The sequence below is a fragment of the Vanellus vanellus genome, assembly GCF_965231255.1.
Source record: "Vanellus vanellus genome assembly, chromosome: 13".
NCBI classification, from domain to species: Eukaryota; Metazoa; Chordata; class Aves; order Charadriiformes; family Charadriidae; genus Vanellus; species Vanellus vanellus.
In genome coordinates, this window is record NC_138918.1 from 21,456,091 (window position 1) to 21,480,910 (window position 24,820).

General features: G+C 55.2%; 3 protein-coding genes across 3 annotated transcripts; 2 read left to right on the forward strand and 1 right to left on the reverse strand.

Annotated features, from left to right (window-relative positions):
* The first annotated feature begins 27 nt into the window (after window positions 1-27).
* Window positions 28-15,641, forward strand: LOC309677061 (histidine--tRNA ligase, cytoplasmic). Its single transcript, XM_082489743.1, has 13 exons — window positions 28-127; window positions 937-1,026; window positions 2,919-3,038; window positions 3,227-3,322; window positions 4,507-4,632; window positions 6,756-6,863; window positions 8,313-8,411; window positions 11,165-11,258; window positions 11,401-11,528; window positions 11,629-11,871; window positions 13,146-13,262; window positions 13,986-14,132; window positions 15,137-15,641. The coding sequence occupies exons 1-13, from the start codon at window positions 50-52 to the stop codon at window positions 15,194-15,196; spliced, it is 1,506 nt and encodes a 501-aa protein (XP_082345869.1). The 5' UTR covers window positions 28-49; the 3' UTR covers window positions 15,197-15,641.
* Window positions 15,642-17,161: 1,520 nt separating this feature from the next.
* Window positions 17,162-22,859, forward strand: DND1 (DND microRNA-mediated repression inhibitor 1; the record flags this gene model as incomplete). Its single annotated transcript, XM_082490249.1, has 6 exons — window positions 17,162-17,279; window positions 17,391-17,852; window positions 18,599-19,120; window positions 20,867-20,962; window positions 21,068-21,143; window positions 22,616-22,859. The coding sequence occupies 6 exons, from the start codon at window positions 17,162-17,164 to the stop codon at window positions 22,857-22,859; spliced, it is 1,518 nt and encodes a 505-aa protein (XP_082346375.1).
* On the reverse strand, window positions 22,680-24,689 carry WDR55 (WD repeat domain 55; the record flags this gene model as incomplete). The annotated part of the gene is made up of 8 exons (XM_082490250.1): window positions 22,680-23,208; window positions 23,366-23,535; window positions 23,621-23,720; window positions 23,836-24,015; window positions 24,117-24,204; window positions 24,274-24,374; window positions 24,458-24,600; window positions 24,672-24,689. 8 exons carry the CDS (start codon window positions 24,687-24,689, stop codon window positions 22,887-22,889), a joined length of 1,122 nt encoding a protein of 373 aa, XP_082346376.1. The 3' UTR covers window positions 22,680-22,886.
* Between the last annotated feature and the right edge of the window lie 131 nt (window positions 24,690-24,820).

Sequence of the window (24,820 nt, forward strand, 5' to 3'; positions counted from 1 at the left end):
GCGCAGGCGCGGCGGCGGTGAGGCGGAAGTGCGCAGGCGCGGGCCGGCAATGGCGGAGGAGGCGGCGGTGCGGGCGCAGGCGGAGGCGGTGCGGCGGCTCAAGCAGGATAAAGCCGATCCCGACGAGGTGCGGCCGGCCACTGAGGGGCTGGGAAGGTGTTGGTGGGGCTTCGGGGGTGGGATTGGGGAAGGGGGTCCTGGAAGAGGCCCAGTATGACTGGGAGTGGGGTGCTGGGGGACTGGTGTGACTGGGAGTGTGGGAGCTGGTCTGGGGAGAGGGGACTGTGGCACTGGGGCTGTTGGGATGGAGAAGAGTGGCCTAGGGGGAACTAGGGGTGCTGGTACTGGGCTGGAGAGAGGGCTGCTGAGGTGATTGGGGTGTGGTTGGGGTTGCTGGGTTTAGGGGGAGTGTGCTGTGGGGAACTGGGAGTACTGGTGTTGGTGTTCCTGGACTAGGGGGGGTGACATTGGGAAGACAGGTGCTGGGGAGGGTGGTTTGGACTGCAGAAGCGGGGTGCCTGGGGAGACTGGCAGTGGGAACTAGTGGTACTGGTGTTAGATTGGAGAGAATGATGCTTGAGGGTGTTAGGATTGGGAGGAGGATGCTGGAGACTGATGATGCTGGGGCACATGTAGCAGGAGCTGGTGGTGTGTAGGCTGGTTGGATGGGAGGTGTGGGGACTGGGGAGGCAGATGTTGAGGGTAATGGAGGTCGTGGGGGTGCTGAGATTGGGGTGCTTGTAGCAGAAGTGGGGAGTACTGGAGAGGAGCAGGGAGTGCCCCTCTGGCTGCTGTGGGAGGCTGGGAATAGTGGATGTGTTGAGGTTGAGGAATCTAGGTGTACTGGGAATGCTGAGGCTGAAGGTACTGGGGAAGGCCTGTGGGCTGGGCCTTGCAGGTAGGCTTACACGAGCTCTCTCCTTGTTCCCTCCCTAGATTGCCAAGGAGGTGGCAAAACTGCTGGAGATGAAGGCGCAGCTGGGTGGAGATGAGGGGAAACACAAATTTGTGCTCAAGACCCCAAAGGTAACGTCCCCTAGCGCACGCACTCTCACGCGTCTGTATGCACAGCCTGCTCCCATGTACACATACAGCACTCCTGATGCACCTGTGTGTGCAGAATCTTAGGACAGATTTTCCTGTCTTTGCTCTCATTTCTGTTTCCCTTTTTGCTTTTAGCAGCAGGGGAGAGAGGGGTGAAGACATCCCTGACAGCATCTGGCCCAGATACCCTACTAATTTAAAGACTTCATGGTGCTTCTGTGACAAGCCAACCCCACTAGCTGGTGTGGTCAGGAAGTTAAGTTCCCTTTTCATCAAGTTTTGTCTTAGCTGCCCAGTGTGAGAGGTCTCATATCTGCTTGGATTGCAGTATTTGAAGTAAGGTCATGACTTGCATCTCCCCGATGAGTTTAGGGCCGGGACTCTTCAGCTCTTGTAGCACCACCCCCACTAGTGCCTGCAGACATTAGCTTGTGTGGATCGACGATCCGCAGGCAAGGCCTGTTCCCTGTTAACCTGGAGGGAGCGGATGGAGGTAGGTTGGGTGAATACAGAGTGCAACTCCGCTGGTGCAAGGCTCATTGCAAGGGAACTGCAAAGTGTAAGCCAGCCAAAGAAACTCAGATGCCTGGTAGTGTTTGCCAGAAATGTTCAGCACGTGGTGAAACGTGAGGAGCCAGAGAGCTTTTGTGGGTTTTGGTCTTGCCTTAATCTGTGGAAGTGGGTAATCCTGTTTACTGAGCAGGTCTGGCCAGCTGCTGACTTTTTTTGTGTCTTCTTGCAGAAGGACCCTTCCTTCTGGCATAGCTTTTCAGTCCCCAGGTCCCTGAAAATAGTGTCCAGAATGCAATTTATGCTGAAAGTTTTTGTACGCTGAATGTTTCATCGCTGTCAGCTGACCAGAGACCAACTGCATTTCCATGCAGCGGTGTGGAGACAGTTGTGAATGTTGCTCACAAATAAAATAGGTTACGTGAATGCCACTGACTTAGGAAATGCCTCAAAACTGTCTCCCTTGTCCATTTCCTTTATCGTATGTTTTGGTAAAACGTAACTGTGCTGTGAGACCTGGAAAGTGGAAGGCTATTTCACTGTTTAAAGATGTGGAGAGAGGATTTTGCAGCTCTGTGAGTACCAGGGAAACACAGCTTGGGTTTCCAGCCTGTCTCAGCCACGTCAGTGTATCGCTGAGAGCTGCTTTTCGCTGTGCGACCTGCAGGTGGGGTGTTACAAAGTGCCTGCTCTCTCTGCATTCCCTTTGCCTTACTGCTGGTCCCTAGAAAAAAGAAAGTGGGAGGTCTAGTTAATTAATAATGATTTATGTGTTGCTGAGAGCCTAAAGGTGGTCAATGAAATAATTCAGTGACTCTTAACAGCGAAGAAATTAAAAGGTAGCACATCCCAATGAACAGTAGACAGGCACTTCGCAAGTATCGTGCTTTGAAAAGATGATTTCTCTCTATGTATGTTTGGAAATTGTAGAGCTGCTGGTTGTTTCATGGCTTCAAAGCATGCCTGTCCTCTCATTCCTCCTCTCAGGGTGGCTTGTTGTGCAAGGGTCTGGCTAATACATTTGAATTGGAGCTGTGGACAGATCCTAGCTGTGCTGTCATCCTCAGACATTCTCAGCTCTCTGAGTGTTGGATCTGTGTTAGCTCCTTTGTTTCTTGCATGGTGAAACTCCTGAATCACATTTAGCCCTGAAGACCATGGCATGTCTGAGCTGTATCCTGATGTTTTCCAGTATTCTTCAGTGCTGCTTTTTACCACCTCTCCCAATATCTGGTGTCTGGATGTGATCTCTCTGGCTTTGTTAGCAGTATGATAGCTTTTTCACATCACCTCTCACATCTGTCTCCACTTCATGCCTCTAACTCAGTGTGTCCTTCGCTCTTCTTTTCCTTACCTCACCCCAGGGCACGCGGGACTACAGCCCCAAGCAAATGGCCATTCGTGAGAGAGTCTTCAATGCGATCATCACCTGCTTCAAGCGCCATGGAGCAGAAGTCATTGATACGCCAGTGTTTGAGCTGAAGGTAAGTGAGGACACAGCAAATTGGCTCAGCTGGTGAGGATCCAGCAGTTGAAAGCTTGTGTTGTGTCAAGGGCTGAGTTTTCTTCCATCTCCTAGGGGTCCTCCCTTTCTCTCCTTGTTTTCTGTGTCCTCTAGGGCTGATCCCTTTTCACTGAAGATGCTGTTTGTTCTTGTGTCCTTTTGTTGTAGGAGACACTGACGGGGAAATACGGTGAAGACTCTAAGCTCATCTATGATCTGAAAGATCAAGGAGGAGAGTTGCTGTCCCTGCGCTATGACCTGACAGTATCCTGCCACAGCCAGTGTTGAGGGCTCTTCTCATCTTTGCTGCCCTCCTTTTGGGGCACCACTGTTGTTATAGTTTGAGAAACCCATAACAATTTAGTGTCGTTTAAACAATTATTCTATCACCCGATGACCCCTCCCCACCAGGGAAGAGGAATCAGGGAAAAAACAAGGAATCCCGGGGGTTGAAATATAAACGGATTTAATAGAATAAGATTAGATAATTAACATTAATAGCACTAAAGAACCAATATGGATCCCCATACCAATACAGAATATGCAAAAATTATACTCAGCCAATTCTATCAGTAGGAAGCCATGCACTCTCAGCAGTGGACAGTAAATGTCAGACACTGCGAGCACTACGGCTTCAAAAGGAAGGGAAGGGCTCAGGGCTCCAGCACTGGGGCCAGAAGTTCTTAGGATGGCAGCCATCACGGGAGAGAGTGAACTTCGCAGCAAACTTTCTAATTTATATTGAATATGACATTCATGGTATGAAACCAGCTTGGGTCAAGTGCCTGGGTCTCAATTCTCATCCCTGTACCTGGCAAGCTTGAAAACACGAGACCTCGAAACCCATGCACCATAGCTGGCTATAAATATTTTCACAAATTCAGACACTACAGTCTTCTAAAAGTGCAGCCTTCCCAAGTATTAGAAGAGAAATTAGTCCTGTGTAGCTCAAATCAGGACAGCTGCCCAGAGGGCGAGGGAGGAGGTGGGTGGACAGTCCTTTGGCCCTGACCGTATACCAAGGGGGACTGTGGTTCAGTGGGTGCAGAACCCTTGCTCAGTTATTTACTCACATTGCATCTGTTCGGCAAAGTAACGCTTGTATGTGGAAGGAAAGATCTGTGTTGAGTGGGGTTTCTCCTACAGGAGGGTGCCAAACGAGGCTGCTGTGGTACAAAGCCCATGTGAGACAGATCCAGCCTGAGGTGGTGCTGGAAGATGCCTGTTGGGACGCTTAATGCCAGCATGTGTGGGCCATGTCTTGGACAGTTGTGGAGACCTTGGGGAGCTGTGGCAAGCCCAGCCATCTCTTCGCAGTTTCTTTGCCCCACGGGTGTGTGCCACAGTGTGCTGGGTGTAGGGAGATAGTGAGGACCCAGCACTGCCTGTGACTGATAACTGGGTGGGGTGATCCCTCATTGTTCCCATCCTTAACCCTACTGTCTCAGGTGCCCTTCGCTCGCTATTTGGCGATGAACAAGATCACCAACATTAAGCGGTACCACATCGCTAAGGTCTACAGGCGGGACAACCCAGCCATGACCAGGGGCCGCTACAGGGAGTTCTACCAGTGTGTGAGTTTGGCCATTGCCAGGGACGCTTCTGAGTGGGGCTGTAGGCTGGGCAGGGCTTGTGGGGACGTAGCACTATAAAAACATAGGGCCAAAGGTTGTGTTACCCTGTAGTGGCCTTTCTTGTGGCTTTGGAAAGCTCAGGAGGATCCACTGATCTCCTTAGTGTGTCCTTATGGGTGTGAAAAACAGCTTGAGAGTGGGAGAGTGAGGAGGATGGCTGGCACACAGGGTGCTGGTGCATCAAGGAACTTTGTAATACAGCCCCCAGGTGCCCCCGGTACGTGGCCTGCTTTGCACTGTGGAGGAGGGCAGCTCCTTTCTCCACCCCCCAGTGCTTGCCAGCATGGTGGAGGGAAAGAATTTCCTTCTGATCCTAAATCTGGCAACAGTTGAATTCCTGGCTGTGTTAGCAGGATGCATGAACCAGGCAAGTGAGTGACTGAGCCATAGCATATGCTACTTCTGTCCTGTGCTTAGTCAATCTTTATTTCAAAGGAAGGGAAAAACCCCGAGGCCAAATTACAGAACAGGTAAGAAAGCAATTTCCTTTGTGGCTTTCTCAGACGGAGTGTGGTAGCCCCGAGGAATGGCTTTGTTCCGCTGTACTAACACAGTCCCCAGGGCTTCGTACTGCAAACACATTCCTGTTTGAGAATATTCCTGTTCCATCACACAACCCCTGTGGATACTTTCCAGCTCCAGCTTGGTGAATTCCCGTTTCCAGACAACTTGAGGTCTTTGCCTGCTTTCTCATCTGAAAGACTGTACCAAGATCTCACTCCTAGGATAGCTAGAAATAGTTTTCTAATATCCAGACTAAACTTGTGTCTGGTAGCTTACTTCTCCTTGTGTCAGCGCAGGTCTTTAAATGGTAGCTGTCCTCCCTTGATGTGGATTCTTCCCTGTTCCCAGATAAACATTCGGAAAACATTTAGAGAAATCTTCCCCTCCTTAGGCCATGTAAATCAAGCTCTCATCTTCTCTCCCTGGAGATGCTCTGCTTCTTTGCTCAGTCTAGCAGCTTTTTCTGCATCTTTTCTTAAAAATAATTCACCAGCCTTTGGTTGTTTTTTTTTGGTTTTTTTTTTTTTGTGAGATTTCACCTGTGCCACATACAGTGGTAGCAGCACGTTCCTGACTGTAGCAGACCTCACCCAACTTCCATGAGGATTGCATCAGCCTTTCTTGCACTCTGCTGATTGGGGATTAATTGATGTGATCTTATCTCTTTCCTCCTCCATTGCCCTAATTTATTTTGGAAGCTTAGTGAAGCCAGGTTGAAATCTACCCACGTAATTAAAATTATTCTTGTCCTCAGAATCTCACCGAAGGCTTTGCATTTGAGGATTCATCAATGAGAGGTCTCTTGTTGCTTCTATGTTTTATTTCTCTCTGAACATTGATGTTGTCTTTGCTATTTTCCAATCACGGGGTACCAGCCTATTAAAACATCTTGCTGTTGTGCTTTAGGTCTATGTGCTAGTTCATCTGTTGATATCTGTTGGAGAGCACTCAAGTGTTCTGATTTCTTTCTCGGTCTTGGCAATTGAAACTGGTTTTGCCTCAGTGGAGATTGCTTATGTTGTTTTCTTCCCTGATCATTAGCTTGATTGGCGTGTGTATTAAAAAAAGAATATCCTAAAAATCAAGGTGAAACATTTGGCATTTAGGTCATACCAAATAATAAGTAGTTTTCTCCTCCCCTTCCTGATTCCTTTGTTCTATTTATTTACCGCTGATGATCTCTCTGCTGTCTCCTTGTTGTTGTTTTTCAAGGATCTCTGTTCAAAGCATATCACGCAGTAAGCGGCCGTGTCAGAGGCAGGGAGCAGGTCACACACCTCCAGAAGCAGAATGGCTTCTTGCAAACTGGCTGCACTGGCCACAACACAGTATACAAATTCCTTCTAGTGCAGTGGGCACAAGACCACTGCCACCTTCAATGAAAGAAGGTCATAACCTTCCTGTCCCCTCTGGATCCTACTGGGGAGGGCAAGTGCTCCCTTACATCCCATTTCTGTTGCTTTTTGTAAACAAACTGCTGTTAAGAGCAGAGTTGAAGCTATGTTGCTGCAGCCACACCAGCGGTCCTGAATTTCTCACTGCCTTTTCCTGTGCCCCAGGATTTTGACATTGCTGGCCAGTTCGACCCGATGATTCCCGATGCCGAGTGCCTGAAGATTGTGCACGAGATCCTGAGTGACCTGCAGCTTGGGGACTTTCTCGTTAAGGTGAGACTGGGTGGGTTTCTCTGTGCCACGGTGGGAAGCAGTGCTCATCGTTCCTGTAGTTTTACACAGTGGTACCTGTTCCCACTCTAACACCCATCAAGGCCCTATCCAGAAGCCATAGTTCATCCCACCTCTCTGCATCCTCATGCTAAAAGGCTGGACCTCAGCTCAGACCTGCCTTTAGCTGGCAATGCAGGGAGGTTTCCTGGGGCTGCAGTTAAGAGTTCTCTCTAGCACTAACCACAGTCCCCTGCAAAACGTCCAGCAGCCAACTTACCAGGTGACTGTCATATTCACTGCCTGCAGTAAAACGCAGGCTCTGGCCCAGGATTCCAGCCTTGTTCCAGCTCCCGATGCCACTTAGGTAGGGACATCTGCTCAGTGCGTGCGCTGTGTTGTCTGCAGACTCCTGCCTTCCCACCAAGTCCTTTCTGGGGCTGAAGCCTCTTCCAGAAGATGAGCCATACCCTCCTGTAGGTTGAGCTTGCTATTTGCTTCAAAACACCTCTGTTATCTTGGTGTGGCAGCAAATGGTGCAGGTCAGGCAGGAAGGGGAAGGGTTTGCAGCAGTATGGAGACCGATGGGTAGGAGTGCCTGATGTACAGGAGGGTGGTGGGAACTCTGAGAGGGACCCAGAGCTGGGTCTTTGCTGGGCTCTGCAGGGGAGGTGAGCAGTACGGGCTGGGTGTTGTGCTTCTATGTGCAGCCCCCACTGGGTTAGGGGGGCAGTTACCTGCCCTCAAACCCATCTGGGATGAGCTGAAGAGCTTGGCACAGGAACTGCCGCTCCAGCTACTGTGTGTTTGCGCAGTGGTGAAAGTGAATGCCTTTGAGGATGAGAAGGCAGCTCTGCAATGGGAAACGGCAGAATAACCTGTCTGCGGATATTCTGGTCTTCCATGAGCCACTGTCAGGTTCGTGTTGATGCTGGAGGGTTGCAAACTCCCTAGCAGTCTTTGTTTCTGTCTAATTTAATTGCAAATGTTCTCACTACCCATGGAAATGTTGAGTCCAGTTGAGCCTTTGGTCTCAATTACTTACTATTACAGACTATAATTAAACTATACTATAAAAAAAAAAAAATTCCTTAGCAAGCTTTTAACATAATCAGAGGTCCCTTTGTTCTTACACTGAGAGAGCAGGGTAATGCACTGAATTAATCTCCTTAGTCTGTGGCTGGTTTTACATGTCCACATGAAAGGACTCACTAGGCCCCGTTGGTTTTTCTTCTCTGTTGAGTGGAGGTGCCTGTGGCTCTAGAAGGAGAATATGATAGCTCTACCCAGGCTTGGTAGGAGTCAGTTGTGTTATCTGGCCTGCTGCGGGCAGAGAGGCAGCTTAACTCCCCAGAAATGGGAAAGAGACTTAAAACTGGAGAGGAGAAAAACTGGACACAGCTGAAGCATCTGTTTCAGTTCATAGCTAATGACTCGCTTCCTCTCCCCCAGGTCAACGATCGGCGCATCCTTGATGGGATGTTTGCAGTTTGTGGTGTCCCAGACAGCAAGTTCCGAACGATCTGCTCCAGCGTTGACAAACTGGATAAGGTATGGGCTGGAGCCCTGGGCTGCAACTGCCGCTGCTGGAGTTTCAGTGAGTCTCTGTCCTTCTGGGCTGCTCTTACGATGGTCCATGAGAACTGGCTGGAAAATGCTGATAAACATCGAGTTGTTCTTGTTCCCCTTTTCTCTGGAGGGGAGGCACAGAAAGCACAGCAGTCACATAGGAAAACTGCATCCTATGCTTTCTTCTCCAGTATCCCATGAGGTCCTGACAAACAGAAAGGAGGGAGGGAAATTGCTCTTCACATGGGAGGTTCCACATCCCAAACCTTAGCATTCTTAAGGTACTGCTGCTTATGAACCAGGGTCATGAAAACCTGCCCCCAGACTGGGCCGGGGCATTGAAAAGCCTTTTCAAATGCATTAGGTTCAGTTGGGTGGTGTGAGGAATCACAGCTATGTCCTAGATAGAACAGTCCAGATTGGAATGGATCTCAAAAGATGATCCGGTCCAACCTTTAACTAAAATTTCAGACTTCAGTTGCAAGGCGAGCATGACATAAATGGTAAATCTCTGTGGTAACACAGGAGTAGAGAAGTGCAATCGTAAGTGACAGTCTCTAATCGCAGTCTGTAAGACAGTTAGCTTGCAGGTGACAGGGCCGAGTTAAATGGAAATCCACAGGCGAGTAGGCTGCCAGAGTTGTTGTATTGTCCAGGACTATTCATAAATACTGTCCCGCACGCTGGTCCTATTCTTGATTGGTGATGTGATATCTAACATCTCTGCTGAGGACATGGAGTCGGCAGCATGCACATGTTGCTGGCCCAGTTGTTTCAGTATGATCGGGACACCACTGGACAGCATGTGCCTCTGGCTGCTTGTGGGACCCTCAGGAGTTGGTGAGGAGCAGTGGGGAGGCAGCAAAGAGAAGTGTGGTGGAGGTGTATGGATGAGATATATTTTACCTGCAAGTAGAGAAAAGGATTTGGAGTGAGGAGGAGTAAGAGATCAGAAACACAGACCTGAAAAGTAACACCAGCAGCACATTCCTGCCACCTGGGCAGGGAGAGGCTGGTTTATTTGATGTTGTGCTGCCCTGTGTGCCCCCACAGCATGTCTTAACTCTCATCTGTGGCTGCCATCAGTGCAAGCACGTTTTGCTAGGAACACGGCTCCTTGGGGCTGGCCTAGAGTGTGCAGCATTCTAGTGGGGCAGACATGGTCACAGGAACAACATGCTGCTCGGTCCTGTAATCTCTCTTCCTGGTGCTATGAGTGGTGGTAGCCCATCCTGTGTCTCCTGGTCACCTCATTCACACCTCTGGCTGGTCTGGGCACGTAGCACAGGTGCTTTTGTAAAGTATGCTGTGTGTAGGCATTGCTGTTTCTGTGGCTTACTTGGGTTTGGTGTGACGCAGAATAGCCCTCTCTATATGCAGCTGCTCCTGTAAGACACAAGGCAGGAGGTACCTGCAAGTTTGTGCTCAGCAAGCTGCCTCAAGAGCACTGGCTGTTGTGATGGTCGCTAAGGGATTCAGGCCCTTATGTGGCCCTTTGGGAGGAGGGAAAGGTGCCAGTGTAGGTACAGCTTTTTATTTGCACGTGATTGTCTTGACTGTAGGCCCTAGTCAGCTAGAAAGATGCTGGAGATCAGTCTATAAATGTGTATACAGTCCTCTGCTAATAGATAAGGAAGAGGAACCTTAAAAAGAAATGCAATCTAAAACCTCAGTTTTCTTGGCTCGGCATCCAAAGCAGAATTTGGAGGCAAATTTCTGTGTGTGTTCAGAGTCATGTTGCGGAAACTGTGGGCTGACTGCTTAAAGGAGTGCTCCTAACCTTCCCGTGAAACCCTGTTAAACAAAGCGGCCTGGTATCTCATCTCCTGTGTTCACGTTGCTTTGTTCAAGGATGAACTGTGTTTTCCTTTGGAGGCCTTGTCTGATGGTCAAATCAAGTCAACTAGAGGAAGGCTCACTTAAAGCCCTGCTAGCAGTAAAATATATTGCAAAGGCATGACCAAAGTGTAAGTTTTGGGGCTGTGTATGCGTGGAAAAACAATAGGGAGGGAGGATTGGTCATCTTTAGAATGGGATCATCTCCTTGTTTTCGTACTGAAATGCTGTGATTTATCTCAGTGCAGCTGCATGTGATTAAGACTGGTTCTCTTTGACCCCTTGGTCAGTGGGAAAACTGCAGCATGTTCTGCTTTACATTGGGTTTTTGCATTACCCAGCCATCTCTTCACACCTTTCCAGGTGGTAGGCATGACGAGCAACACTTTCTTGACTGGTGTTTATGACTTAAGTACCTAACTAGGGAAAGCACAGTAGCAAGACATCTCCTGAACTCAGTACTGTTACAGTACAGATGTTTGATTTCTGGCCAGAAATCAAAACCAAACTATTTGTTCTGAGGCTTCAAGTTTCTGGGCAGCTTGCTGACTGCAGGGTTGGGATACAAACAGACTGTGCAGAGGCACAAGAAATGGAGTTATGACCATGCTCTGAGAGCATTTGATCTGCAGCTTCTCTCATGTACCTCAACCACACTGATGCTGATGGGATTCTGCTGCATAAAGATCTGTTGAGGGCAGATATGTATGTTCATCTGTACTGGGCAGGACCACCAGAGACCTCCCCAAGGAGAGAACACATCCCTGGAGCAGTGGCTGATGTTCACAGAATCACAGAATGGTCAGGGTTGGAAGGGACCTCTGGAGATCATCTAGTCCAACTGCCCCACCAGAGCAAGGTCACCTACAGCAAGTAATGTTCTTTTCTTCCCCTCGCAGATGCCATGGGAAGAAGTGAGGAGCGAGATGGTAGGAGAGAAGGGGCTCTCTCCCGAGGCTGCGGATCGCATCGGGGAGTATGTCCAGCTTCACGGTGAGCACTGTGGGGTCGAGCCCTTGGCCTCGTTCCTCCAGGGCCAGCGACACAGGGGTGCAAGGCGCATATGCGGCTGGCCGGGCCCTTTGTCGCGGGTGCTGCTGCACTGGCAGACCTGTGGCATGGCTCGCTCCCACAGGTGGCCTGGAGCTGATCGAGCAGCTTCTGCAGGACCCCAAGCTGTCCCAGAACAAGCTGGCCAAGGAGGGGCTGGGGGACATGAAGCTGCTGTTTGAGTACCTGACCCTGTTTGGCATCACAGGAAAGGTGAGGAGGGGCAGAGGCAGGAGGGGGTGCTGCCCCCTTGGCCAGGCAGCCTGGGCGCCCCAAGTGCACCCAGTGACGGGGCTTCCCTGGTGTCCTACAGATCTCTTTCGACCTGAGCCTGGCGCGGGGTCTGGACTATTACACGGGAGTGATCTTTGAGGCTGTCCTGCTGCAGCCAGAGAACGACCATGTGGAGGAGCCAGTCAGCGTTGGGAGCGTGGCTGGAGGTGGTCGCTACGATGGGCTGGTGGGGATGTTTGATCCCAAGGGACGGAAGGTGCCCTGCGTGGGGGTCAGCATTGGGATTGAGCGGATCTTCTCCATCCTAGAGCAGAGAGTGGAGGTAGGTGCCTTTGGTGCTCAGCTAAGCATGGAGAAAGAGCAAAGATTTACATCCTCCCTATGTACCTCAAGTCCCACAGTCCTTGCTGCAGTCTTTGATGGAAAAGCCAGCCAGGCCTCTTCTGTGCTCTGCAGCAGGAGTTAGAACTAGGACATGATCTCCTGTTTTCTCTGGCTTGGGAGATGATCTCTGGGGCTTTCACTGCGTCCAAGATCCCTTTTCCATCGGCCCTTGGAGGTGGCTTGTTCAGCTGCAGCTGGAGGGGGCCCTTTAATCCTCAGCAGTACCGGGTACACAGGTCAGGTGACTTAGTGTTCCCCACTGCATTAGACATCTGTGTGACCCCACATCCTCCTTAGCAAGGTGACGCTGCTCTGCAAGGCTGCAGGGAGACAGCAGCCTTGCATGTCTGCTCGTCCTGCCCGAGGTACTATAGCGACCAGACAGGGATCGAGTGTCCCAGGGCAGGGAGTGCAGCACTTCTGGGGCTTTCCCAGTTACCTTTTTTCTATTCCCCCCTCCTCAGAGTTGCTGTACCAATGTGTTGTCCAACGTCCCAATCAGTGGGTGTTAAATAGGTCTTTGTACGCTCCCAAAACTCTGCCACACGTTTCCCTCTCCCAGAGGCTTGTTATGGGGAGTTCTCTCTTGGCAGCCAGACACAGCTGGGATTTCTGAGTGGAAACTGAATTCTTTCCCCACCACCTACAGTCCTGGCCCAGTTTGTTCCTCTGCAGGTGACCTTTTAAAAGCTTCTCCCTTCAGTGAAAGCAGTGGCAGGAAAATGCCACTTTGAGTATCCAGCATCTGCCACAGGAGCAGGTGGCTCCTGACGGCACTGGAGCATCTCAGCTCACTGCTGTTAATCTAACCCATAGTTAGGTCAACCCTGTAGAGCAGGCAGTTGCCTCTCTTCAGCTTCTGCTGGGTCTGCTGCTCCTGAGCTGCTTGGAGCAGATCCCTGGGAAGCCCTTGGGTGGGGAGGAGCAGTCTCTAGGCAGAAGCTGGCAGAGAAAATTGCTCATTCTCAGCACGTCCTCCAGCCAGCACACCTGCGTTAAGCCCCCATCGTGAAAAAACAGCAGAAGATGCGATTCTGCTCCAGGATGGGGTGTGTGGGGCCTCCCCTGACTGTCCTGAGTTTATGCTGTTTATCTCACTGAGCCTGATCCTCTTCACCGCTAAATTCCTGGGCCTGGGGACCTGTACTGCTCATAGGGTCGCTCATATTTCTGTATGTCTGTGGCATCTTTTGAGCCTTGTCCCCTCTCTAGGCCTCTGAGGAAAAGATCAGGACAACAGAGACACAGGTGCTGGTGGCTTCTGCCCAAAAGAAGCTCCTTGAAGAGAGGCTGAAGCTCATCTCCGAGCTGTGGGATGCTGGAATCAAGGTATGACCAGGTGAAGGCCCAGCTGGGAGCTGCCTGGTCCACTCTCTGCCAGGAATGGTCCAGATCTGGCTGTGCTTTGGAAGGAAGGATCTTGGGGAGAAGGTGGGCAGCAGACTGCCTTCCTGAATGGAGCCCGCCTCTTCTCGGTGTCCCGAATTGGACATTCTCCAGGAGGGGCTGGGCAGTGTGACTTGGTTAGTGCTGTAACGCTGCAGGGGCTGCTCTGTGTTACCTCAGGGGAGATTCCCAAAGCGGGCAACACTCTAGCCCCTGCTGCGCGGCAGTGGGGGATACTACACTGCTTCTGACATAAAAGCACAAAAACCTACGGGGCCTTGCCAGAAGCGGGGAGTGGGGACAGGGAGGAGCCCAGGCTGGTTTTGGCAGGGCCCTGCTCTCTGCCTGCTGCGGGCAGAGTCCCTGGATGGCTGAGCAGAGGAGAATGCCTGGGTGCTCCGCTGGGCACCAGACCCTGTGGGGACACCACAGGTGTCAGCTTGACACAGACCAGAGCTAGTGACCTGGTGTTTTCCCAGGATAAGCAGTGTCGTGAGTACATTTGAGCTGTGCTGCATTCCTCGTTAGCTGTAATGCCTGGCCTTCTCTCTCACCAGTCTGCTCACCAGACGGTGATTAGCAGACTGGCCCAGCAGTGCCTGGTTGAGAGGGTGCAGAGAAACAGGCTGGTGCTGATCGTGACACTATGCTCTGGTTCTCTTTCAGGCAGAAATACTGTACAAGAAGAACCCCAAGCTGCTGAATCAGCTGCAGTACTGCGAGGACACGGGCATTCCCCTTGTTGCCATCGTGGGTGAGCAGGAGCTCAAAGATGGAGTTGTCAAGCTGCGGGTCGTGGCAACCAGGGAGGAGGTGAGTCCTGTGGTGGCTTGGCGTGAGGGCAATGACTACTTGCCCCTTCGCCCCAGCTCAGGCCAGCCCTCCAGACCCATCTGTACCCGGCTCTGCGGCGCTGCCCTCAGGTTGTACACAGAGGTGGCTTTGCCAGCCTGACCGTAGTGCCCAAAGGGGAGATCAGGGGAGTAACTCACTTCCACCCGATGTGAAAAGCCTCCCAGGTTTAACAAAGCTGGTTGCGCAGAAGGTGCGGCGAGGGAAGGGCTGTCCACACGCAGTAGGCAAAGAGGCGTGAGCGAGGGCTGGCAGACTGGAGGTGAGGCCTGTGGGTGGATGGTGGGTGCACTTTTGGAGACTGTGTGAGGCAAATTTCCTCACCCCTCTTGACTTGCTGTGGAGCACGTGCCCTGGTGTCATTTTGCCACGGAGCACCCTGTAACAGGTTCTCAGGATTTTATACATTGGCTTCCTCATTAGATCTTTTCAAGCAGTGGTCTCTCCAGGGACTTCCCTAACAGCCCATGGTCTGGTTCCTCGCCCCATGCAGTTTCCTGGAGCTGTGGAGCACTGTTGTCTCCAGCTTTGGAGCATCTCCCATCCCGTGGCCTCCTTGAACTCCTAGCTACTCCTCAGTTCAGGAGCCTGGAGCATGTGGTGGGCAATTCAATGGGCTCCTGCTTTCTCTCCAGAGCGTGGGACCATCGTGTAAGGTCCTGGAGGCGCTCTGTCGCAACAAGCGGGACCAGGGCTGATCTGTGCACTGGTCTTGGCTTTGGAATGAGTAGGAAAGACTGGGAAGAGTGTTGCTCTCACAGTCGTTGGGCAGAAGAGCACTCGGCAGGGTTGCAGGCAGGTGCTTGCTCTCACAGGTTGGGACCGGTGACAGCACCACAGTGTGATCTCCCAAGACAGGGCCACAAAAGCAGTTGGGGGGACATCCCTCTGGGACCAGAGCAGGTCACAATAGGCCAAGCCACTTGTGTTGTATTTGAAGCAACTTTGTGCTCCTCTCTGTGTAGGTCAATGTTCGCAGGGAGAGCCTGGTTGAGGAGATCAGGATGCGAACGAGCCGGCCTTAAACCCCTTCAGGACACATCTCCTGGTTTGTTGGATCCTGGCTGACAGATTTCCTCCTGTAAATGCCTTCACCAGGCCACATGGCAGTGGGTGCAGGGTCACAGGGGGGATGGGACACCTTTGAAAGCTGTATTTATTCTTGTCTCGTGCCCTCCCTTTCCCAGTGGGAGTAGAGAGGCTGCACCGACTCCTACTACATGCTCCGGCCCTTGAGTATGTCATTGGAAAGATGTTTTGTGAGTGGCTCTGGCAAACGCCGTCGCTGGGGGTGGCACGTGGAGCCCCATGCTCTCAGCAGACCCCGGGGTCTTGGCTGTGGCTTCTTGTTCCTGTCACTTTGAATAAACATCCTGCCCTATCTCTCTGCTCTGGCTGCAGGGAGGTGACCTTATCCCCAGCGAAATGTAAAGGCGCTGCTCCCAGAAACATAATAAATCTCTCTCTCCCACTCTGTGACTCGTGTCCCTGCTCTCCGCTCAGGGCAGGGATTTACTGGTGTTTTTAAATGTCACTGTGGACGTTTCTTCAGCTGTGCCGCTCCCCCCTTCCCTCCGCGTCCCCCCGCTGCTCCCAACCCCTGCAAAGCTCCCCCCGGCCCAGCCGGAGCTCCCCCCGTGGGTTCCCCGTGGGTTCCCCGTGCCCCACTCACCGGTGAAACATGTCCCCTGGCCTTGCGCGGGTGGCTTTGAGCTACTGACCCACTCGCCCCGCTTCCTGCCCCAAACCACGTGGGGTTTGGTTTGGTTTTGGTTTGGTTTTAAATCCACGGTTTCCTCGCGTGGAAAGGCCGTGGGAGCGGCGGTGGGCGGTGGGGTGGGTGGTCGGTGCTTCGGCTCCGCCCGGGGCGGGTCCGTGGGCGGTGCTGGAACCTTCCAGAACGCGGCCGGGGCGGCGAGGAAGAGCGGTGGCGATGGAGGCGGAGGTGGGCGACCGGCGCGGGGGAGTGGGGGGGGGGAGCCCCCGTGCGGGGCACGGCTCACCTCGGGGTGGCCATTCCCAGAGGGCGGTGTGCGGGGGTGTCTGACGGAGAGCCCCCGGTGGCATCCCCATCCCGGGACACCCCCTCCCGCGGTGAGACGGGGCTGGTGGCCCCGGTGCCCCGTGGGGGTGAACCTCGTTAGAGCCTCATGGGTGGGGGAAGAACCGGGTCCTGCCTCTCCCGGGAGCCCGGGGGGCGAGGAGGAGCCCAGCGCTGGAACCCGGCCCCGGGAGCTGCAGAGCCATGGCAGGAGGCTTTGTGGGGTGCTGTGGCGGGTGTTTCTGCACCCTGGCAGCAAGATTTCTGTGGGTCCCCACCTTCATCCAAAGGTGTTTTCTGGTCTTCAGGAAAGGTGAAACCCCTCGGAGATAGAAAAGTGCCACCACCTGGTGGTGATGCACCTGGAGGTGCACCAGGGGAAGGTGCAGCCAAACGGCCTTTTGGCCTGAGGTGGAGTTAATCCCACCTACCATGCAGTTTCAGAGGCCGTAATGAGACTTCAGTGTACTTAATGAGTTAAAACTGGATGATGTTGCCATGTGGATGGTGTCTCCAGGTCCTCAGAAGCCTGAGGACATGCTGGTAGAAGGCAGTTGGCTGTCTTGAGGTCCCAGCCTGCCTGGGATCTTATGATGTGATGAGTTGCCTTGGCTCTGTGTTCCAGCTCCCTCTTGCAGTGGCCACCAGCTGCTGCGTGCATCTTGGCTTTCAAATCCCTTGCAGGCATCCATGGGGGAACTGTTGGTGTCCTTGTGCTCTACCAAAGTTGCTGGACTTAGCAGTTTTGGACAGTGCACAGGGTAGTCTTTCGGATGTGCAGTGTTGAGAGGTTCCTCAGGTTTCCTGAGGGCAGAGGGGTTCAGCATTTGTCCCTCCAACTGCTGGCTAGTTGTAGGCCATGCAGTTGCTTCATGAGGTTGGGATGGCCCCATTTGGGAGGCTGGAAACTCATTGCCTGGACAAGCACCAACGTCCTCTCCTTCCTCAGATGTGGACCAACAGTATCAACGAGGCCAATAAGAAGGCCCTGCTTGCCTGGGCAAAAGAAACCAGCATTGACCTGGTGCAGATCAACGGGCAGAGGCGATATGGTGGCCCCCCCCCAGGTATGTGAGAAGAGCATCTTGGTGCCGTGGTCCCCTGGGAGCATGGCACGTAGGGGGCACGGAGGCGGGGTGGGTCTCACCTATGTGCACCATGTCTCTGTGTGCCTGCAGGATGGGTGGGCAACCCCCCGCCATCCGGCACAGAGGTCTTCATCGGGAAGCTGCCGCAGGACATGTACGAGAACGTGTTGATCCCGCTCTTCCAGAGTGTGGGGAAGCTCTACGAGTTTCGCCTCATGATGACCTTCAGTGGGCTCAACCGGGGCTTCGCCTACGCCAAGTACAGCAACCGGCGCAGCGCCAAGGAAGCCATTGCTACCTTCAACAACTTCAAGGTGCGGGAGGGCTGTGCCATCGTGGTGTGCAAGAGCACGGAGAAGTGCGAGCTGAGCATGGACGGCCTGGCCACCTCGGTGAGTCAGCAGGAGCTGGAGGCCATGCTGCAGCGGGTCACGGAGGGGGTCCTCAGCATCACCCTGTACGCCAGCCCCTGCCAAAAGCGGGCCCAGCTCGCTGTGCTGAAATACAGCTCACACCAGGCTGCTGCCATGGCCAAGAAGACCCTAATGGAGGGTAAGTGGGAGGCCTGGGTGCTGCGGGGTGCTGCTCGGGCTGGTCTTCCCAGTGTCTCTAAGGAAGGACTGATCCCAGCTCCACACTCAACTGCAGGGTGACTTCAGCTTTGAGGTCTTCCTTGTTCTCTCTCTGTGTCCCCTGGGAGGCCAGCTGCCATCAGTGGGGCTGATCCCTAGCAGTCCTTTGCAAGACCTAGTGGTGGGTGGGGGTAAATGGGCTGCTGGAGGTCTTCAGGCAGCTGCCTGCTCAGAGCAGGAGCATCACCAGTACCAGTCCAGGTCATCCAGAGCTTTGGCTGAGTTATTAAACACTCCCAATGGAGATGCTGTACCCCTCAGTGCCCTGTTGGTGATTGCACTACCCTCTGATGGGACACGTTTCCCAGACATCCAGCTGGAACCTCCAAAGTGCTGTTTTCTACCGGTTTCTGCCCCAGCTGAAAAGCATTTGGCTTTGACGTCTTTGCACCTGTTCCCTAAAGGCAGGCTGCCCCAAAAAAACCCTTGAGCTTCGTAGCCCTGAGCCCACCTTGGTAGCAAAAAGAGATGGAGAAGCAACTGCCTGCGGCTGTGTGAGGGCTCATGGAGGCAGGGGAACGGACCCTGTGCGGTTCATATGCTGAGTCAGTCCCAAACCAGCCGTGGGGATCACCAGATGCTGGGGTTCAGGATGGGTCGGGATGGAGCGATTCTGGAGGGCTGGTGCGTGAGGATCTCCTGCCAGCTGCTGTCGGTCTCTCCTAGGGAACATGAGACTCGGTGGGCTGGAGATAAGGGTGGACTGGCTGAACCCCAGTCTGAAGCAGAAACTGCAGTTGTGCGAGGAGAAGCCATCATCTAGCCGGGTGCAAGGGGGCAAGTCCCTGGGGGTCCCCAAGCAGGTGCCCCTGTCTCTGGCACTGCACAACGTGCTGGACCGCCTGAACACCCTGTGCCAGAGGCAGTGCCTGGGGACCCCCCTCTTCCTCACCAAGTGCGTCCAGGCAAACCGCAATGGGTGGCTGCGGTTCTGGTGCCGGGTGGTAATCCCAGGGTGCCCGGTGCCGTTCAGTGGGTTCGCATGGGTCCGGCAGGATGGGCCAGGCAGGAGCAGGCACGAAGAGGCGAAGGTGGTGGTGGCTCTTCAGGTTCTCCGCATGCTAGGTGAGTCCTCCAGGGCATCGCTGCCAACCCCCTGCCTTTCCCGAAGTCCTGGAGCATCCCCTGGGAGCGTGGAGGTGTCGTGTCTAGTGGGGGGGGGGGGGAGGACGGACGGGACCCAGCCTGGTAGGCAGGGCTGAAACACTGTCACCCCCCCCCCTCCTTGCTGGATGTGACCCCAGTGGCTCTGAGCTCTGTGTGGGGTTCCTGGTTGGAAGCAGAGGACGCAAGGGGAAGGGGGGTTTTGGGGTGCTGCTCCCCGCACAGAGCCCGGTGCTTTCCTCTCCCCTGCAGGATGCCCGCTGACGTAGCCAGCCCTTCTGCCCCAGCCACCCGTTGAACCTGAGCCGCAGGAGCGGCGTGCGAGCCCCGCTGGGGTCCTGGTCCTGTTCCAGCTTTGCTTTGAGTTTGTTTGGGTTTGTTTGGAGAGCCAGCTCTGGAGGATGGGGCTGCTGGCCTGGTCAGTGACCACTGCCCTGTTCCCTGCTGGCCTTTGGGGATGGTTCTGTTTTTTTTTTGGGGTGTAGGTTTACCCACCCAGTTTGGCTTCTTTTAAGTTGGTTTGTGTTCCTCCTTGGTGGAGGGGCCCCGGTGCAGGTCTTGGGGAGGAGAAGCAGCTGCTTGGAGAGAGCACTGGCGTTGGCTGGGGAGACGGAGGGGACCTTGGGGCTGTCCGCTCAGCAGGGGACCGGGCATGGCCTCAGCTGGCATGCCTGGCTCCTCAGGAACGGCCTGCAGTGAGGACAGGGTCACACATGGGGACAGTCCTGGTGAGCAGCGGATGTCCCGTGGGTTGGTGGAGCTGCTTTGTAATGAGGGGAGTGTCTCCAGGCTCTGGGAGGAGCGGGGCTGTTTGCACTGTGGGGTAGCAGCCGGGGGTTACCGGCTATCTATGAATGATTTCTTGGGACCAGGAGGTCCAGCTGCATGCTATTCACTTGGTATTAAAGTAGCCTGGAAAGCACCAGCTGTCTCATGTCGTGTTTTACTCCCACATCCTGGCTCCCTGCCTGTCCAGCACCATCTTGGCGCTCTCCACCCACACCAGGAAGCCTGTGTTCTCCAGCGGCAGAAGGGACTTTGATCCATCCTGTAGCCTCCAGGCTCTAGAGCCACAGCCTGCCTGTACCCTGAAAGCAGCAGTCCCTGGCCCCCAGAGATTTGTGTCCCCAGCTTCTCACCAGGGTCTTTTGAGTGCCTTTTGGTGTGCCCCAGGCTCCTCCAAGCACCTCTTGATGAACCCTCAAGAGGTCTTTGAGGGCCTTTAGGTGCATCCCTGAGCCATTGTAGCTCCTTTCTGCTCTTCTCTGGGGCCTCCAAGGGCCTTTCAGTGTCCCCAGTGATCTACGGGTCATTTCCAAGTGCTTTTTGAGTCACACCTGAGGGCCTCTTGAGTACAGTCTCTTCTGTGCAAAGGACCCAGGTGTCTTGCTGTTAGCCCCTGGTGGCCTCCAAGGGCCTTATCGTGCTCACCAGGGTCCCCAGTGCATTTTGGTGTGCCTAAGGGGACTCCATGTGTCTTTCTGTGCTGCCAAGGTGCTTCCAGGTGCCTTGCAGTGCCAACACCAGGGGACTCCAAAGTGTCTTCACGTGTCCTCCAAGGGCCATTGTGTGCTCAACACTGGTGGACTCGTGGCTTTTGAAGTGCCCCACAGGCCTCCTGGAGCATTAGGATGTGGCCCACAGAGCTGAGTCCATTTGGTGCACCTCGAATGGCCCCATGTGCCTATCTCTGCTTCCCAGAGCTCTACCAGCACCTTCTGACACGAATCTGGGCCCTCCAGCTCCCTTTGGCAGCACTCAAGTGACATCTTTGTTTCTGTTGGACATGCCCAGGGGGGATCCTCCAAGAGCCTTTTGGTGTACCCTCAGGTGCCTTCAGGTTCCATTTTGTACTCCACGGAGGCCTGCACATCCCTCCTGCTATTCACCAGGACCCTCACTGTCTCTGTCTGTGCATCTGCAAGAGTGAGTGAATTTTGATATCTCCAAAGTGCCTCTCACCGCACTGCAGGGGCTCCAACGTGCTTTTTCGTGTGAGACCCTCTTCTGGGACTTCCATGGGCCCCTCAGAGGTCTACCAGTGCCTTTTGAGGCACCCCAAAGGCCTCAAGGGCTATGCTGACCCTGGGGATGTGTCCCAGCTTTGGTGTGGCTGAGGACCACGTGGGAGATTGTGGTTGCCCAGGAACAGGGCACCCCAGCTTGCAAAGCAGCTGAGTCTTTTTATTAGGACAGTGTCAAACCAGGACAGACAGTCTGGAATGAGACACTAGTCTGGCCTCAGCGAGTGCCCTGGAGAGAGAGACTCCCCCCCTCTCCTTGGGAAGCCCACCCATCAGCATTCGCTGTCAGCAGCACCCACTGCATACAGATATGCCACATCACCACAGCTTTCTTAATGTGTATCTACAGAAACATCATAGTTTCACCCTCTTCACAGGAATAGCCTGGACATACAGCTGGATGATGGCGGTGGAGGGACGGTGCTGCCTGATACTCTTGCTGATGGTTTCCACAAGCCATCCAGAGCCTGGAGGCACCAACATGGCCCAACAGATTGGCTCATAGTCCACCTCCTGGAAAAACACCTGAGGGGAGCTGTCAGGGGTGGGAACCAGCTCTGAGAACAGCCCTGGACCAAAGGGGCCAGGGGGCTCTGCTGAGGGGAAATCCCGGTGGCAGCCAGGGGTGGAGGTAATTATGAGGTAGAGACTCCATGAGACAGATCAGAGCCAAAGGGTGAGGAACAGAGGAGGGCAACAAGCCAAGTTGACACCCAAGAGAACTCTCCAGGTCGTTCAACTGTGTGGCCCTTGCTGGGTCAAGAAGATGGTCAATGCCTCCTGAGCCGGATGGCAAGGGAAGGGGAGAGGGCAGGGTCTGGGCCCTGGGCAGATCTGGGTGCTGGTGGTGGCCCTCCCTGCTGCACCCGGAGCCTTTATTACCTGGAGATGCCCAACAGCTGGGCACATCTGGCTCCCCATCTGGCCAGGGTCACTCCAGGCGTGCAGATGTCACCCAGCCCGCGGGTGTCCACGCTGCCACCTGCCACCCTGCCCCACAGGGACCAGCTGGCATCTCCCCTGTGCTATCCCCAGAACCACCCCTCCGTGTCGGGGTGGCCCGGTGCCGGGGTGCCAGGGGGGTGAGCCAAACCATCGGCACAAGGCACTGGGGACTGAAAGGCACTGGGTTTATTTTTAATAGAGTCCATGTCTTAAGTTAATTAATACACCTGCGTTGCAGGCACAGGCAAGGTGTCAGGAAAGGGTCGGACCCCTCGGTCCAGGCCAGGCACCTCAGGGCCACACAGGATGCCATGACACCCCCTCCACAGCCCCCCCCCCCCCCAGTCCCAGGACCCCCAAATACACCAGCGAACCCCATCCACACTCCCCCAGGGCTGCATCCCCACCAGCACCCCCCAGCCGTGTCCCCCCATCCCTTGACACCCCCCCCCCACCAGGGCCCTCCAGCCGCGTCCCCCCACATCTCTGCCCACCCATCCATCAGGGGTCCTCCATCATCCCCCCCCCAAAACCCTTCCATCAGGGACCCTCAGCCACACCGTCCCATCCCACGGCCACCCCCCGGCTCCCCCCTCTCCACGCCCCGTAGCCCTGCCCACCCCCTACGAGGGGGACACCGCGAGCCACCCCCACCTACCGACACCCTCTGTCCCTTTAAGAACTTGCTCGCAGCTCAGCCTGAGCGGCAGCCCCAGCAGCCAATCAGCGCGCTGGCGCCCGCCAATGCGGAGGTTGACCGCTCCCCCGCCGTGCGGCTGCTCAGAGCAGCCACACCCCCTCTCACTGTACCCAACCACGGGGCGCAGCCGGCCCCGGCCCCACCCCCGCGCTGAGGTGAGGCCCCGCCCCGCCCCGGCGCCTCAGTCGCTGCCGTCGCTGTCGCTCTCCGCAGCCGCCGCCGGCTCCGGCTCTGCCTCGTCCCGGAGATCGGCGAAGAAGTCCTCCCCGCTGCCCGCCGCCTTGCCGCTGAGGGCCCGCAGCGGCACCCCCTTCTTCTTCTTCTTCCGGTAGTCGTCCACCACCAGCCCTCCCAGAGCGGAGATGTCCCAAAACTTCACCTTCTGGTCATGGGCGCAGCTGGCCAGGAGCTGCCCACCCGGGGCCACCGCCAGCTGCTCGATGGGCTCCCCCAGGTGCTGCCCAACGCAGCCCAGCACCCGGTTGGGCAGGATGTTCACCACCCTGGGGATGTGGGTGGCCCCAGTCAGGATGCTCGCAGGGAGGCAGAGCCCTGCCCCACCACAAGCTTGGCCTCCCCTCCCTCGCAGCCGAGGCGGATCATGTCCCACACCCTCCCCGTCCCATCCCATCCCGTCCCGTGCCATGCCGTGCCCCTGACCTGATGACTCCATCCAGGGACCCCACGCACACGATGCTGTCCGTGATGGGGACCATGCAGTCAACGGACTCGGCCCTCAGAGCGAAGCGGTCGCTGGCGGCCCCAAAGCCGTCCCAGTTGAAGAGGTAGATGGTGCCTTCGCTGGAGCCGCACGCCACTTTCTTCCCCCTCTGGGCAAGACGGAGGGCAGTAAGTCAGATGCAGAACAAGAAACATGGAAAGGGATCCAGGATTCTGCTTCAAGGCAGGGCCAACCTTCAGCAGCACGACAGATGTCAGGTCCCCATTCTGTGGCTCCGAGACCAGGTCAAAGCGCCGCCTCTTCACATTGAAGACGCCCAAGGTGCCATCGCCACTGCAGGAGATGGAAGGGGCGTGCAGTGAGCATGGGACACAGCACAGGGCTCTACCCCCAGCTCCCTCCCTGGGCATGGGGGAGCCCGACCCCGGCGTCATGGAGGTCCCCATACCTGGCAGTCAGCAGGATCTTCCCATTACCGTCCACAGACATTGCGCTGATGTACTCCTCCTGCTGACGGGCCTCCAAGATGGCATCCCCCTTGCGCAGGTCCCATACCTTCAGTCCCCCATCGTCGTCGCCCGTGGCAAAGATGTGGTTATCGATGGGCAGCACGCAGTTGAGGGCTGAGCTGCAGAGACCCCCGCCCCATGCCGGCATGGTCACGGCTTACGTCGGGGACAGTGCTCCAGCTGCATAACTGCTTGGGACGAGTCACCTGCACAAACCTACCCATGGGCCTTGGGGAATCGCGTTTCCAGCCGTCCCTCCTCCACCGTCAAGATGTGGATGGACTTGTCCTTGGACACAGTGAAGAGCTCTGGAGAGCCGCCTCAGTACCCCCAGCCCCAACATCCCCCAGTGCCACCCCAATGCCCCCCACACTCACTCTGCCCATCCTGGGAGAAGGCCACGTCCCGGCACGACTTGAGGTGATGTCCCGACGACCAGAGCTGTCGGTTCTCCCCCTCGGTGCAGGAATATGAGTACCTGCCAGCACCGGGACGGGCTCGCCAGAGTTCCTATACCCGGGGATCCCCCGCCCCACGCCCCGGCGGAGCCCCCCCACTCACAGGTAGACGTCGCCGTCCACGTCCCCTGCCGCCAGCAAGGGCCGGGACGGGTGCAGGGCGATGGCGTTGGCCGTCGCCTCGAAGCAGATGTCCTCGGGGGTGTCCCGCAGCCGCGGCTCCCTCCCCGCCGGCTCCGCGCAGCCCTGGGGGAGAGCGGAGCAGTGGGGCAGGGGCCGGGGGGAGCCGGGGCCGCGCTGCCCCCACGCGTGCTCACCTCCTCCGGTGCCGCCATGGCGGGTGAGCGCTGGGCGCAGGCGCGGTGCTCATTTACATGGCACCACCCCTGATTTGCATGGCACCGCCCCCCCGGTGAGGCATGTTCCTCCAGTAGCACACGGCGAAGCTAACTTCCGTGGACCGGCT

What these genes read in the sequence shown, in the direction of transcription:
- LOC309677061 (XM_082489743.1), top strand. Translation starts at nt 50, where the DNA reads ATGGCGGAGGAGGCGGCGGTGCGGGCGCAGGCGGAGGCGGTGCGGCGG. An exon ending in TTGGGGACTTTCTCGTTAAG is followed by an intron (nt 6,864 to 8,312) that starts GTGAGACTGGGT and finishes CCTCTCCCCCAG; the next exon opens with GTCAACGATCGGCGCATCCT. An exon ending in TCGTGGCAACCAGGGAGGAG is followed by an intron (nt 14,133 to 15,136) that starts GTGAGTCCTGTG and finishes CTCTCTGTGTAG; the next exon opens with GTCAATGTTCGCAGGGAGAG.